General features: G+C 36.6%; 1 protein-coding gene across 8 annotated transcripts in view; it reads right to left on the bottom strand.

The window, feature by feature from the left end:
* MLLT3 (MLLT3 super elongation complex subunit) overlaps positions 1 to 17,118 on the bottom strand; it is a 265,987-nt gene that overhangs the window by 89,993 nt on the left and 158,876 nt on the right. For 7 of the 8 annotated variants that reach the window (XM_077148051.1, XM_077148048.1, XM_077148053.1 and 4 more), the window contains one exon: positions 10,534 to 10,677. In XM_077148051.1, the coding sequence (XP_077004166.1) occupies positions 10,534 to 10,677 (144 nt within the window). Of the gene's footprint in view, positions 1 to 10,533; positions 10,678 to 14,726; positions 14,741 to 17,118 lie in introns of those variants that run through there. The other variant, XM_077148055.1, reaches the window with a different exon arrangement.

Raw genomic sequence — 17,118 nt, 5'->3', positions numbered from 1 at the left:
CCAATCCCCACAGATAGATTGGTGCTGGTTTAAGAAAGTGTGTATGTGTTTGTGAAGGGGAGTGGGGAATTTCTAATCATCATTTTCTCTGCTAAAACTGGATTTTCAGACACAAGAGAAATCAGTTTTGCAGAGGGAACTTGAGTCTACAAAGAAAGAATCAAAAGGATAAAATCTCCTGCTGCCAGAGACAAGTGAGCTGCTCCACTCTGGCAGTTTGCCCAGCTTGTCTTCAGGAAGGGGATGCATGCAGAATGGTGCTATTGGTCCTAAGGCAACTACGAGAAGTAGCCCCGGGGGGTTGCTTTATTTAAAAATTCTCATTTTCTTCTAATTGCATTTTAAAAAGAAAACTAGCATTTTTCTGTCTTAGAGAAAGTACATAAGAATGGTGACCCAAGACCCCGACTCAGCTACCCCTTGATTGATCAAGCACTTCAGCACTTGATGCCTCAATTTACTCATCTGTAAAATGAACTGCTTGACCTATTATATCAAAGAATTCTTCCAGGTGCAAAACTGTATGATTTATTCATCGTACAGTCATGAAAATAAGAACTGACTCACATGCCTAGAATCTAAATGTATTAATAATTATAAGAGTATTACTGGGCTTTTCCTATAAAACAGTGGCTATGTTTAGCACTCCTCATGCATTGTCCCACGTCATCCCACATCATCCTCACAACTACTATATCCTGGTAGATGACACACAACGTTCCATTTCAAAAACGAGGAAACAAATTAACAGAGGTTAGTAATTTTCCAAAGTTACACAGTTACAAAATGCCAACACCGAAATCTGAAAAAAGGTTTGTTCATTAACAGTCTGCCCTTTTAACTGCTGTGCCATATTCACTACAGCAAAAGAAATCTACATATGTGTACAGAATACTGAGCAGTGAAAAAGCTACTCCGCATAGCAATGATTCATAAAGGTTTAGTTATTAGAATCAAGGCCGACTAATGGACTACAGCATTTAACTGGGAGCTTGGGAGAAAGTTATGTCCTGTAATATGCAATACAGAGGCATATACATCGCTGATTTCAATTACTTTCATTTAAGAAAGGTAAATCAAAATAGAGATTACCTATAACGTGTTTTTCTTTAATTAAAAACACAAAGAACTGAAATTGAAGCTCAAATTGGACATATGTATAGAAACCATAAAAATATCTCTTCAGAAAAAAGAATAAAAAAGAATTGGAGTCAGATTTGATGATCCCAGGAGATACTGCGAATGAAGAGAGAAAAGCTCAAGAAACTTAACCATGAGAGAGGCGCAAGATGAAAAAAAATAAATAAACCCCTTCCACAGACAGAGAATCCCTTCTTTTTCAAGAGTAGGAACAGAAATTCAAGAAAGAAAAAAAACATAAAATGCAAAAGGAAAAGAAGATTCAACAAGAACAAGACCCAGTTCGAGCCTGGGATCTATGTGAAGAGTCAAGTCAGAGATATACATCTGAAACTGTATATAGCAGAAAGTATTGTAATTAATGGTAAGGGTTATTAAGATCTAGAGGATCCCTGACCCAGAATTCACTGATGTCCTTTTGCCAAAGCACTCAGAGCTCAAAATCATTAGAAAGGAAAATGCCACTTTATTAAATCTCTAGTTTAAAAAAAAAAATCATTATTCGTTGTGTGAAATCCCCATTAGCAAGGGCTAGATAGTTCAGCTGGTCAATCAGTGTTTGAAGCCATGTTCTTTAGAAAGGGTTAGCCTGGCCCCACAGTCACTGGCATTTGAAATCCCCTGTTGAGCTAATGGGGATGAGTTGCACAATGGTCTTATCCAAAGCCTTCTTGCTTCCTTTACGTGAACCAAACCTATATAGATATCTGTGGATACTGGATAATGAGAACCACAAGCAAAAATCATAAAGCAGAACGTGAGGTCAGGCTGAACCTCAGAAAAGACATGGCTACTCAAAATTGGAATACCCTGAGAACAAACGAAGAAGGTTTGTCACTCTTTCCCCAGATCAGTCCTGTCTAGACTATCTCAGACAACACAGATTTGTTTTAAGGTCCAAAATCACCTTTTCTCTATACCTATACATAGGGCCACTGCACATCATCTCCAGACTGTGCCCTGCACACGGGTCCTCACTCAATAGGAAGGGCAGCAGCTGAAATCCAACCCATGCTACACTAGCCACCCCATGTTCCTCGGACTGGAGCTTCAAGCAGCTGAGCGAGATAGAGGTACTTATTTCTAATTTGTCAGGGAGAATATACAAGCAGATTTCTGACTACCTAACCTACACAAAACCATCTCTTGTGTCACCAGGAATTCATGTTAAGACTGAAAATTCAATACGATCTTATCTACATAAAATACAATGTAAAATACTAACAATGGTTATAGTTTCTTGAGGAATCATAATAAATAATTTTCTTCTTTTTGCTTTCCAAGAAAGTCTACCTTTTCTGGAGTTAATATGTATTTATGTGATAATCAGGAAAAAATTAGATTCCTCCTTAAAGTTGAAGCATGACCTTTCTAGTAGAACACCATTATAATGTCTAAGCCTTGGGATAGAAACCCTTTATTTTCACCTTTTCAGGTAGCAAAAACCATGATCTAACCCAAAGCATAACATACGTGTAGAAAAAAAAGTAGTTGTTGCAACAAATAAAATAATTATTGCTGACTGTGTAACTATATACCACAATTTATTTAATAACCACAACAGGGAAGCAGGGGGTATTATGCTCATTTTAGAGTTATTATACCGACCTAAGGTCCAAGGTAAATTAAAAGCAGGTCCAATAACTGAATTAATGCCTTAGGATTTGAATCAAACATTCTATTAAGCTATGGTTGTGTCACTTCTGATAAGAAAGGTTAACTACATTAAACCACTTAACATCTACCCCCACTCTCCAAACATAACACAAATATCTATCTCAAGAGTCTCAGACATTTATTTTTTAAACTGCTACCTTCAAATCCTGATCAGCCTACTCTTCCTATAACATATGGAACAAGAACATTTCAGAAAATAAAATGTTAATAATAGCCTCCCTTCACCTTCTCTCCACCCCCTCAGTTAAAACATTGTTTTTACTTACTATTATAAAGAGTACGAACCCAAAAATTACCCAGTGGGAAAAATCAAAATAGGAAGCTGCTCTCATTAGCCACTGCTTTACCATCCTAGAAGTAAATCCAGATTATTGGACAAACTTTATGTGTAGCTTTGAAACAAGTGCAAAGTGGAAAGAATTATTCATTTTTTAATTTGAAAATTCTCCAAGATTCATATTTCTTAGTTACCACCACCCCCACTCACCCCCACCCTTTTCTGTTTATTTCTTATTTACTTAACTCTATGGGTGTGGTGGGGAAGGGGAGGAGTGAGGGTAGTTTTAAGTGATAGTTTTTCTTTCGGATAACACAGCATTTCCTTTCAAGACTAAATTAAGGTGCTTACATTAAGAGCCTCCTACATGTAGTCAGCTAAACTGTTACTCCAAGGAGAGTCATCAGAAAAATTTGGCACATATCCCAAGATTGACAGCTAAGTATTCAACAGAACTTTCCTTAGTATGTATTCCAGGAACATCTAACTATTTCCTTTCTTTTTCTTTTACATTTGCTCATGTAACACAGAAAGAGTTTTTGAGCTTTAGACTGAGTGACAAGGGTAACCCTCTCTTTTCCCTCCTTGTTTAAAAAGTAAATACGTTGTTGGGAATGAAGAATCTGTTTATACTACAGATATTTTGTATGTGCACATATTTTCAAAGGTCTAAGTGTTTTGCAATCAACTTGTGTGGTTTTCAGAAGATATTAAACCAAAAAAAACCACCAAATATACTGACATAAGTAACTTTCTACTATTGTGACCACGCTTTCCTCCAAAGAATCTGAGATATATGTCACATTTTTAATCAAGACAAACAACTCCGACATTCTCTTAATTAATTATATGTATGTTCCACTTTCATGATTTAATTTTCTAGGCTTGGGGGGAAAAACCAAAGATACAGAAAGAAGAAAATACTAAATATGACAGAAAATTAACCTCAACTCTGATAACCAAGAAAATAAGGCAGCCTGCTTGACCTTGTACTTATTTAAATGTTACCTTTTATCAATGCAGGTGAAAAAACAGCAGCCTCTTTTATCTTTTGAGGCAGCCAATTCTAGGATGATGTATATCAGAAAATAACAAAAAGGCCACTTGCCGCAAAACAAATATCCAAAAATCTAATGAAGCTGTCCAGTGACAGCCACTAAAATAATCTTCTATGTATTATTTTCTTTGAGTTATTTTAAAAATAAGCAGTCAGCTATTCATCTCTGGGTGCTGTTGAGGTGAATTTGCTACAAAAGTCACTTATATTTGCAGAAGCCAAAGACTTAACAAATCAGTTCCTAAAAATCTAATTTGTTATACAACGGAAGAAAAGCCCTAAAACACAAACCATGGTCAAAAAGGCTTCAGTATCTTTTTGTAACCTTTCCAAATACAAGCATGTGGAAACAGCATTCATAACTTTAGTTGAAACTGAGACACTCAGAATGTTTCCCATTTAAAATATATTAAAATGTGGTTCTTTGGAAGGAAATAAAAATGGCTTTTAAATGTATGAAAAGATACTCATCATCACCCATAAAATAAATATGAATTAAAAATGAAATACCATTTTTCACTCATCAGATTGGGGGGAAATTTTAATAATTCACAGTGTGGAGAAACAGACATTCTTACACATTATTGGCGCAAGTATAGAGTAGTATAGCCTCTTTGATCTGTCAAATGTCTATCAAAATTTAAATTCTACTTTTACATGGAACCATTATTCTACTGCTAAGAGTTTATCCTACAGATACACTTGTCAATGTGCACAAAGAACTATGTTCCAGGTTATTCAATACGGCATCATTGGTGGCCTGGAATAAGATTTACTTTTCATTGTACATAATTTTGTACTGTACCTATTCAAAATAAATAAAAATTTCAGGGGAGAAGAACATGATCCATTCAGCTTAGAAATCAGGAGTATTCTCAATTCCCACCTACAAAAGGAAATACTAAACCACCCTATACAAGATTCATTCCAGAATCTTGCAATATGATGCAGTGTTCAGACAGCTTAATACAGCTGCCCTGGTGAAAGTTCCTTGTCACAAGAGCACTTGAGCACTTTAATAACCAAAACCCCCTGTTGGAGCCCACCGTGGACCTGAATTCCACTTCATAATAAACAGTGTCTCAAAAGATTCCAATTTATTCCTTATAAAATGGATCATACATAAATTACACTGTCACTCTGAGAAATGGGACTGAATTATGCTACAGACTTAATACAAAATGAAAGCATGTTCCCTGTGTCTTTTCCTGCAAATTTTGCCAAATGGACATCTGAAATGCCCTATTGAAACAGGTGGTGTCTGAACAGAATTGGATTTCTGCCTATGGAAACCCTACTTTTAACAACTGTTGTGGTTATTTTAATTTTCAGTCCTCAAAATTAACTGCTTGCCAGTAATTTAAAAATAGGCTGAACAACATATTTAGACTGCCCTGTTTAATTAAGAAAAGAAAGAAAGGAAAAAACCCACTGACACCCTACCTCAGCCCCATAAAGAGCTGAAGGAGACCACTTGATTTCCAGGCAAAAAAGGGGAACGGCTGTAAAATAAACCCATTCCCCCAAAGATGTTTGCCCATTTTGTGCTTTCTTCATAGAAGCACAAGTATGCAACTATTTTCCTGAACATACTACTTATGAAATCTTCTAAGGAAACATAGCTTTGAGAAGTCTAATATGCTAGAAATTCAGAATTAAGAATACTGGGAAGAAATGGTAATTTTTCTAATGAAAATTTATATCCTAGAATAATATTCCAAATGGAACTGGAGTTATACTTTATGCAAGCAAAATATAGGTTTCCAGAGTATAAACTCCTTGAAGAAAGATTCCATGAGCTAATCTTTTTAAAATCTAATACAGGGTCATCACAGTGCTGGTCAGAGTAACTGATACTAAACATGTTCTCCTGTGAATAAATCTAAAGTTGCTTACAGTTTAAAAAAAAAAAAAAGAAAGAAAGACTTTTCACCTTACCTTGATATAAAGGTGGTTTAACAAATGTTGATCATATCAACCAATAAGCAAGGGGAAAGGAACTGGGACACTGCACATCTACTCTATGCCACATACAGCATGATTAGGCTCCTTGAGAAGAAAACATGGTCATGTCTGATTCACAGCTGATAAACTGAGATTCAAAAGGATGTGATCATTTTCCCAGGGCAAGCCAATTGAAAGATGATAGCAATGAAGACTTCACCTAAATCTACCTGATGTAAAAACTCTTCCAAATGGCCTCACTCCTGCCCAACAGGAAATGCAGAGAGACACCTTAGTAGAATAATGAATCTTAGTTATATGACATATGATTTCCGATATATATCTATATTTTGCCAACATCCAAAAGAAAAGCTCATCCTCTTTCAATACAATGTCTTAAAGTAATAGATGTCATAGCCTTATGCACTGTTTTTCAATGTGACTGAAACTGCTAGCTATTAGGAAAGTGATTGAGTGAACAGTAAGAAAATCATGGGTAATCTATTCTGATTATAAACACTTTATAAAATTCTGACATGTTGATGAGCACGATTTGAAAATCACTGATCCAGAGGATCACGAGCTCATTTTCAAAACTGGCAAAGAGAAATACCTCAGTTGGACTGAGTAGTACTTCTCAAATGGAGTATATCTAGTTTTTCTGTTTAAAATTCAAGGATGACTACTAAATTATATCTTGTCTTCCCCAATAGTTTGTTACTTACCACCCCCACCCCCATAAAGGAATAATAAAAAAAAAAAAGACCATAAAATAAAAACTCCAGAAACTCTCAGTTGTTCTTTTTTTTGATTCCTCTTATTTTCCTGACTTAAAGCCTGAGAGGTCTAGACCAAAACAAAATCTATAATTTCTCCAGAAAGCTCCAATCAGATCTCTAATTTAGAAAAAATTTCAGGATCCTATAAGTTGAATCATTCTGTATTTCAATATTCTCAGATACTAATGCTTAAATCTAACTGTACCCTATTCACAAAAGTTATTTTTCTTTTAAAGTACAGATAACTTAAATACTAGGGAACTATTCTACAGAAGAGAGGGCATGTGGTACATTACTTCCAAAGGAGTACACCAAGATTTCTCTGAGGCTATTTAGAAAATAGTTGCAATATTCAAAAAGAAGTCCAATGAAAAGAAAGAATATTACCAACAAAAAAAAAAGAAAAACTAGGTTTTCAGAAATTATGAAGCAGGAAAAAATCTGCAATTTTCAAGATTTTTCTGGTGAAAGGTTCTTTGATATCAACTTCTAAGAGCCGAAAAGCATAATATTTCTAAGATGCTGCCAGCTCTATAAACAACCTTTCTGATCTCTTGAAAAGCCAAGTTCAACTTTTAATAGTGCTACTTACTCTGGTTTAAAAAAAACAGACACATAACAGTGAAACAGAAGTAACCACAGCCTAAACAGTTAAGTGTATTCTACTCCCGCCTCAAGCTCTACATAATGGTTTCACACAGAACATACAAAGGAAGGATCATTTTTTTCCTTTAAAGGTAAAACATATACATCTATGTTGCACGTATAATGTTTAGGTATAAGGAACATAGCACTTCCTTTCCCACACCGAAAGTCAGCCCACCACACACACACACACACACACACACACACACACACACAAAGTTTATCTGAAGTGATATAGTCATAACATAAGATTTCTAGTAAAATCATAATGGCTTATAAATAAGTAGCACCAGAACAGAGTGCATTAATGCTAAGAAAATAGTAAATATTTAAAGATCGGGTAAAAAAAATAATAATACAAGGGAGTAAAAAATATGGGTAAGCCAAATAATGTTTATTAGTCAACTAATAAACATTTTCTTTCACATTTCTATAGAGGGCTACTTTAACCTTCCCATGTGAAACAGAATCTATGGGATTATCATTTTGAATGAATTTTTAAATTTCTGTTTTACTACAAAATACACTGGAAACATTGCCTTGGAGGAGTTATGATATGTCAAATAACCAGTATGCTTGAATGTTTCAACTTACTATTTTAGTGTTGTCAAGATAAAGTCTAAGTCTAATAGGAAAATATCTGCAGGCTTCAAAAATTACTTAAAGAAATACAAAGAAGGAAAGTTAGATGTCAAGAAGGGTAATTCTGAGATAAAGGCTGAGTGGAGCAAAAGGCAAGGAATCTAGAGAACTTATCAGGCACAGCACTGCACTAGGCTGCATTATCACTGACCTGTAACCTCTCTTCCAGCTCACAATCAACCCTTGAGTACCCTGGGACTAAGTGGTTGTTTAAAAAAGTTCTTGTGTCATATTTACTTTGTCCTATGACCCTTATCAGAAGCCTGATGTACTTAAGTTCCATAATTCACACACTCCAATTACCTACCCAACTACACATCCAAGAGCGGTAATCAGAAGCATAAAATGCTATACTCATAAAAAAGAGAAATAATGAGAATGATTAGGATCTCAAATGGACTGGTTGATTGTTAAGGGCATTAAGCATAGCCAAATACCATCAATATTGTGCTTATTAACTGCAAAAAAGGGATAAAATAGAGTTGTCTTTAATAGTCTCCTTAATAAATACATAAGCCCCTAACTTTTACAAGAGCTATATTACAAGAGCCTATTTCTTCATGAAGGTGCACTTCCCCCAGAATATTATAAATGATGGTTCATTTCTGAAAGTGGCCCATCAACAGCCATTTAATCCACAATCTACTGACATATAGTATAATGTGAAATGAAATGTAGTAGAAAGTACCTGCACATTAGTAGTTCAGCTGAAAAGACCGAAGGATGGCAAAGCAGAATAGTGGAACAAGAGAGCTATGAACCCTAAAAGACCTAGGTTTGAATTCTGTCTCTACCACTTACGTGCACTGTGGTCTTAACCAAGTTACTTCACTGTGACCAAATTCCCTAATTTGTAAACACATTTCACTATGTTACTTTGAGTAAATAGAAAAATTCAATTAAGTTAAAAACTGGCACACTGCTCGGTGATATATTTATAAATATTTTAAAATAATTATTTGCTTTAAAAAATGTATAATTACAGTTCCATGGGTGTAAAGGGGTACTTCATAAAAAGTTACACTGTTGGCTATTATCTTCTTTATCACTAATAAAGTAATAACAATGCACACACATTTATATAATATACGATGACTAAAAATCTATTTCTTGGTTTAACATTTGAAAAACACCTACTCTAAATATTGAGAAATCGATGAACCTCACTCTAGAAAACAATTCATTATTCAAAATTAAACCAAATAGGAGGTAAGCCTTGGCATTCTCAAATCAACTCTAGGATTTATAAACTGGAATCACAAATGGACTTCAGAGGTTCCGCATATCCAGAACATTCACACAATTATATATACATGGGTGATTTTCTTATGAGTGAGCCAATAGCTTTCCTGGAGAGGCAGTAAGGGAGCCATGAGGCATCTTCAAGGAGCCACAAGCCATTTTGGAGGTTCTCAAATGGTTGCTCATTGACACCCATGAAGAGAAAGTTCTTTCTACATAAAACCCAACTCTTTCATATGAAGATATCAGGTAGAGTTTATCAGTGAAATGAAGCATATTGAGAGATTATGTTCTAAGCAATTTACAGAGAATAAGTTAATGGATGCAAAACTATTAAAAACTTTCCAGACAAACTAAATGAAGGGAATCAGAGTAAAGAATACATTTCAACATTTGACTAGGTCTAAACTGCCTGCATAACACAAGAAGTTCATCTGAATTAGGAGCTGATGATCCCAATGGTAACCACTTTAAAGCAGATTTTGACCAGTCAATAATAGCATTTCTCTGCAGAGATGACTTAACTGCAAGGAAGTATTCTATGTTTATATTTACAAGAAACTTAAAATCTTGTCCCATCCTAGCCAAAGTACATGGACAGAGGTTTACAATGTCTTTTGTTAAAAATCACCTTAAAAAAGAAAATCCATCCTTTATTTACATATGATTCAAACAAATAAAAACAGCTATTAATGCAAATATGAAATGGGTAACTATGCTTTCTATGAAAAATAGGAAAATTCTGATATTGATTCCTATTGAATAATTTTTAATGTGACTTTCAACTTTACCCAAAGGTTTCTATAAACTTGAATAATAAAGTTCATGCATTGTAAATCTCAGATATTGTTCCTCTCTTAATTGAGGATACTTTTTCGTTTGTTTGTTTCTGGCTTTTGTCAAAATAAATTTGAACTGCATAAATCTTAAGGCTGTTATAACCAACAGCATAATTTCAGATTCATACCTAAGCAAATTGTGTGCTTACCTTTTCATCTCAAAGCAAGAGTCCATAGCTAAACCATGGAGGTACATCCTCTCTTTACCTCTCCTAAGAAGTTATTATACTTCCTACCACCCTAACAAACAGTTTTTGATTATACTATTTTTTACAAGAAAGTGGCACTTACCCCTCCTGCCTGCAGCAATTTTTTTCTAAACTCCTCTGTGGGGTTATTGAAAGTGAGCTTTTCACAGCGGAGGTGATTTACTGGTGGATGGCCTTCAAGATGTAGGAATAAGTCATAATCAAAGCGGACTTTCTTAGGTTCTTCCTGGGGGGGGGGGGGGTAAAAAAAAAAAGAAGAAAGAAAAGAGAGATTAGGCATAAGTAAAAAATAAAAATAGCAAAACCTTACTCCTCAGAAGGAACAGAAAAGCAACATCAAACAGTGCTAGTGTTGAGGAAGTACTAAAAAAAGATTATCATTATCCACAAAGCATAATGAAAATATCTTGTAAATTAGCTTCTTACGTTAGAGAAAAAAATAAAAAGAATAAACTCATCATCTTCCCCATAATCTCTTAAGTGGTTGGCTCTATCAACCCAGCCACGCAATTAGAAACGAAAGACACCCTTGAAGCCACTCCTTCCTTTTCCTGTCGCAGGCCCAATCCCCATTTTCGCTCTGAAATATTTCTTGAACAAGCATGCTCATTACTACTGCCCGCGCTCTTACTTACTGCCCAAACAACTATCAACTCCCTCCTTCAATAGCTATTCCTACTTCAGGTAATCTCTTCAATATCTGCTTAATCCAGCCCTCAAAATTCTCTCTCTGAAACAAAAATCTAGCCATTTTCGCTAGCTGATTGAAATTCCAACAGATCCCAACTGCCATTAGGGAAAAAACCTAAACTCACTTGAATGCCACATAAAGGCCTTCATCTGTTTCTTAGCTTCATATCCAACCACACCCCTTCTGCTCATCTGATGGCCCAGCAACACATTCCTGCTGGTTGTCTCCCTGAAAAATACTATGTTCTATGTTAAATCTGGGTTTCATTCTTGTTTTACATTTTTACCTTCAATGTCTACTGCCATTCCTCCATCTCCCACTTTACCTGACTTCTATCCATAATTCTCCATTCAGGCTTCACTTTCAGGAAACCTTCTGTGAGCTTCATCTCTCAGCTCCCCATGGCCTCTCTTCTCTGAATGCATCTCCTTCTTATTCTTGCCCCATCTTAGAATAACTTCCTCCTCATATCTCCCTATACCATATTAGATCATAAGATTCTTGTAACTAGGAACAACATTTGCATCATCATTATATCCTCAATAACTAATTTAGTGCCCGCCCATATTACATTTAGGAATACAATAAATACTGTGCAGTAAATAAAAGAATGACATTTTTCTGAATAAGGAACTAGGAGCACAAAATAGCATCATATCCAGAAGAATGAAATAAGTAGGATTTCATGATACCCAGGTTTTCTGAAGACATTACTTTAGTTAGATGAACATTTATAGCTGTTTACACGCTGATGTCTAACCATCCAAGGTAAAACGAAGACTGAGGAAAAAATAACACTAACAAACATGTACTTTAACATTCACCTCCTTTAATTCTCACAGTGCTCCATTAGGTCAGCAGTAAGCACCATTTTGCAGATGGGGAAATTAAGGCAATTAGGTTTTGTGATATTAACACCTGATAAGACAGAGTGATTGGAACCCAATTCTTTCAACTTAAAGCTCTTGGCATGTGAAATTATATATGAAAGCAGGCATTAAGTCACTACAAATTCATGGTTTCCACCTCCTCCTTCAAACTTTCCCAAATCATTTTCTCCTCATTTCCTTATCACCTCTTCCTTTCCACTACTGTCTGGCATGAAACTGGTCCCATCACCCCATGTACCCTTTCATTTTCAGATACCATTCTCTCCTGATTTTCCTCACTCCTTAAAGGCTATTCCTTTCCAGTTTATTCACAGGCTTCTCTTCTTTCTCCACTGACCTTTTTTTTTTTGTATGCTGTATGGCTAGGGGTCACATTCCGATCTTTTTCCATGTGAATATCCCCTTATTGCAGCACCATTTGTTGAATTCTTGTTTGTTCATTTGCTTATTTGTTTTTGGGAAGTGCATGAGCTGAGAATCGAACCCAGGTCTCCTGTATGGCAGGTGAGAATTCTACCACTGAACCACCCTTGAACTGCCCTCTCCACTGACTTTCAAATGTCTCTTATCTTTCTTCAAAGTACCCATTCATGGAGAGTCCATTCTACCAACATGACAGAGACACTTCTATCTATATCTCCAGACCAGCTATCACTTGACTGCCATAGGCATATGTTCCACAACTCAATGGACATCTCTGTTAGGATAACTTATAGCAACATCAAACTCCTGCATATCTTAAACTGACATCACCTTAACCTATCCTTTCTCCTATACTTTATATTCCAGCAAACAGCGATCCTGTCTAACTGCTTGCCAAGGTTACAAATATATGAATCACCCCCAACTCTCCCTTCTTCCTCACTGACTACACTGAAATTGTCTTCAAGTCCTGTTCTAGCTCTCCTTAGGGACTCTCATATCTATCCCCCTTCCCTCTCGTTGCCATGACCACTGCCTTAGCTTAGGCCTTCACCATTCTTTTCACTTGGTCTCCTTGTTGTTTACGAATTTATCCCATTTCGCCTACCACAATGATAGGAGTGATCCTCTTAACACAAAACTTGTATCTTTCCATTGATATAAAAGCTTCCACTACTCATTTTCTATGGGATGAAATCCTGCTTCCTTGAAATAAGCAGCACAGTCTTATTATCCTATCTGTGCTTCCTTTGCTTTCTCACTATACTCTATCCTTTTACAATTATGAAGTACTTGCAATTTCCCAATACATCATATTCTCTCATACATTTTGTCTTTCACATAAAGCGCTCCTCGTGCCTAAAATGTTTTCCCTCCCAAAATACCTCCTCCCATTGCCTAGTTAATATAAATTCATTATTTAAGACCCAGCTAAAGCATTAACTCCTCTGGAAATTCTACCTCTTTCAGTCTAATCTGAATTAGGCACTCCCCTTCTAGCATTCCTCTATTCATAAAATTTTCACTTTGTATTATATCATTTTTTATTTATGCCTCTTCTCTAAACTGCAAAACAGTCAACACAGTCTTAGAATTTATTTATTTATTTTTTAAAAAAAGGAAGGCAGTTTTATGTCTTGTCATTGGGAGTATAAATTGGTAAAGCCTTTTTGGAAGGCATTTTGGCAATATGTATGTATCAACATACTAAATACATAGGAAATCTGATCCAGTAATTCTACTTTTAGGAAATATTCAAATATTTGTAGAAATATGCATATTATAAAATGTTCACGGCAGCATATTTTTTAAATAATAAAAAATAAGAAATGATCTGGACATGACTATATCATTATTATGGAATAACACACAGGTATTTAAAAATACTGACTTGGAAAACGCTTCAAGACATATTGTTAAATGAATAAAAGGGTAGTTACAGAAAAATAATATAAGTATGACATATTACGCCCTTGCCAATCTCTACACTGATATATATTTTACCTATAGCAAACGTATGGGGAAATATCTAGGAAGACTAAAGCAAACAGTTAAGAATGATTAAATAGTTTCATTTAATCTTCCAATTTTTAGCACATACACATTTACTAGGAGAATGTATTGCTATATTAGCTATATAATTTTTAAAGAGAAAAAATACTGATAAATATAATTAATTACCAGCAGAAAAAGAATGAGGTAATAACAATATCACTTTACAGTCCACAACAGTTTAAACCAAAAAAAAAAAAAAAAAAATCATTTTTCAAATAAACTAAGGGTAAGGACCCCAGAAAGTAACTGTCTTTCTATGACTCCAGTGTATAACTTTCTTTTAAAGACTCATTTCTGAGTAAGTTAAAAATACCCATCAATTGTGTTCTGGTTATTCGAATATCTTCTGAAGGGAGAAAGCGATATTATGTCCACCTGTTTTCCTTGAAAAGATTCTTCTTCAAAGGTCAAACAAGAATGCATGTATTTGTCCTATATATAAAACCAATACATTTCTTAAAGCTGGAAATCTGGTTTTGGCAACATCAAATTCCCCTCTCATTCTGTAGAGGCTTCAGCCCTAACATTGACTCTCCTACTATTCCTAAGAACAGAATAAGAGAAAGAAGCATGGGGTCCTTTCAGCCTAAAGTGCTAAAGGGACTATTTCAAAGTAACTATTAAGAATTTCTGAAACACACCAATAGGTTTGCATTGTTGAGCACAAATATGAAATAATACAGAATAAACATATAGGAACTTGAAAAAAGTACTGACTCTGTACCAACTCTCTTGACTTCTGACCTCTCAAATGAACAAGCAAGACTGAAAACAAGCCCATCAGAAGGAAGGGACAGGCATGGGTACAAGGACAGGATGTTAGCCTTAATTTGCAGTAGTAAGATTCTTCCAAAATCATGTGACCGTCTTCTTGGTGATTTCCCTCACCTCCCATGAGAACTCTGAAAAACATTTTTTGCAAAACACTCCTGCATGTTTATTCATTCTTCAAGACAAAGTTGAGTAAACTCCACGACTGAATAAAATGATAAATACTCAAAAGAAATGAAATACACACTTCTTAAGAGAAAACAAGCTTGAAATGAGAAAAAATCAAAATATCAATATGTTGATGGAAAGGCATATTAAATAGTCAGATACAAACGCACCTCAACAAATTCTGATTTGATGAAAAACCACATGGACAATTCAGAAGTATTACATTTGAGGAAGTTAATCATTATTTCAGCAAAGAGTTATTCCTTCTAAGGCATGGAAGTTAAGAGTACATCCAAGGAGGGATACACAGGCAGCTCAGTAATAGAATTCACACCTGCCATATGGGAGACACAGTTTGATTCTTGGCCCATGCACTCCAAAAAAAAAATTCAAGAAATGGTGCTGGGATTGCATGGGATATTCACATGCAAAAGAATGAATGAAATGTGACCCCCAATGGCACAGCATACAAAAAAAAAAAGTGTATATCCAAGGGAGAGAGATACCTGGCTCAAGAACCTGGTTTTAACCCTTGTCATCTGTGTGTGGCCTTAGGCAAGCTGCTCAACTATGACTCAGTATCCCTTCCTGTAAAGTAGGAATGACAAGTACTTACTTCTTAAAGTTTTTATAAACCTACTAAATGAAATAGCATATAAAAGGTTCAGCAGAGCGCCAAAGACAAAGTAAGCACTCAAAAATTTAACTACACAGATATAGGTTACTGTCAAATATGGCCCAGAATTATAATCTAAGAAAATCCCAGTTAATTTAGGCAAAAAGTTTGTGGAAAGGCAGTGTATCAGGAGACTGGTACCTAAGGAGACAAGCCAGAAAGAAACAAAAGAATCTGGAAAATAAAATCTAGCCTGTCATCCACACATTCCTCTTTTATAGGACAGCTTTATTAAAAGTGAATTATCAACACTTCCAGGAAGATGGCTGAATAAAGTGGCTTGAGAGTAGCCCTGCTCCACAGAAAAGTTAGAGAAGGGACAGGAGGGCAATTGAGGCCGTGATTCAGGAGTGCGGCTGACCTGGGAGAGCCTTCTGCACCACACGGGGCAGCCCTGGTCGCAGAGGCCGAGCAACTGAGAGGCAGAAAGCTGGAGCCTGAAGCAGAGCCATGGAGCCTGACAGCGTATAGGGATGGGAGCCCAGGACCAGGCAGTAAGCCAGGACGCGATCCTTCAACAATTCAACCCCATGACCAGTGACTCACCCCACGGACCTGAACCCCGTCACCCACTTCCATTTCCCGCATCCAAGGCACCCCCACCCCACCAGGCCCCAGTGCATGTACCTGCCCTGCACCTCTACCCCAAGTGCAGCCCAACCTACCTCTCCAGAACCCTTCCTGAGCACTACCTCCCCCTCCCTGCTCCTGGCAGGCCATTGCCAATGCATAAAGATTGCGGGCACCAACCTCCATATCAAGGCTACCCCTGCCCCCTGCCCATAAGTCACACAGCCTTGCCCCGCCCCCACCAACGAGCATTGTGCATGCACTCCTAGGCCCACACATGTGCACAGGCCCCCAGTCACGTCATTCAGCTCTGGGAACTGCACTTTACAGCAGTCTTAGAACCACATATGTTCATGGCCCTCAGCCACATTTCCCTGCTCTGAAAAAGTGCCAAGCTGAGGATCTAGGTCACATTTGACCCCAATCCATGAAGGCATAACACCAACCTGCTGCCACAGTTCTACACATGCACAAAAGGGCCCTGTGACTTAGACCAGCACACACCAGGGTTACACTCCCCAGACCAGTGCACCTGCACAGCTACATCCTCCCTGGCTGCTGGGCACCCATGTTCACAAACATCAGCTTAACATCCCCAACCTGTGCCTATACCTGCCCTTAAACAAATCACCACACTGAATGTCTCACCCCATGCCCTCCTCCCTGCTGTACAACCATACTGCCAACACAAGGCTTTGACTACTGAAAGAAATCAACTCTCAAAGTAAATCAATCAAGATATTTACATGCCACGAAGACAGGAGAAGATCACTAAGCATATCACAATGCAGACAGACATAGTCTTGCCTAATGACCAAATTAAAACACCAGAGGAGACACAGATATTGGAAAAACTAATCAAAGATATTCATACATGGTATAATATAGGAATGCCTAGAGTGTATAATAATAGTGAAATATACA

This window comes from Tamandua tetradactyla, chromosome 2, assembly GCF_023851605.1.
Source record: "Tamandua tetradactyla isolate mTamTet1 chromosome 2, mTamTet1.pri, whole genome shotgun sequence".
In the NCBI taxonomy this organism is placed as follows: domain Eukaryota; kingdom Metazoa; phylum Chordata; class Mammalia; order Pilosa; family Myrmecophagidae; genus Tamandua; species Tamandua tetradactyla.
The sequence above is the reverse complement of the archived record's forward strand: the minus strand, read 5'-3'. Positions and strand labels throughout refer to the sequence as shown.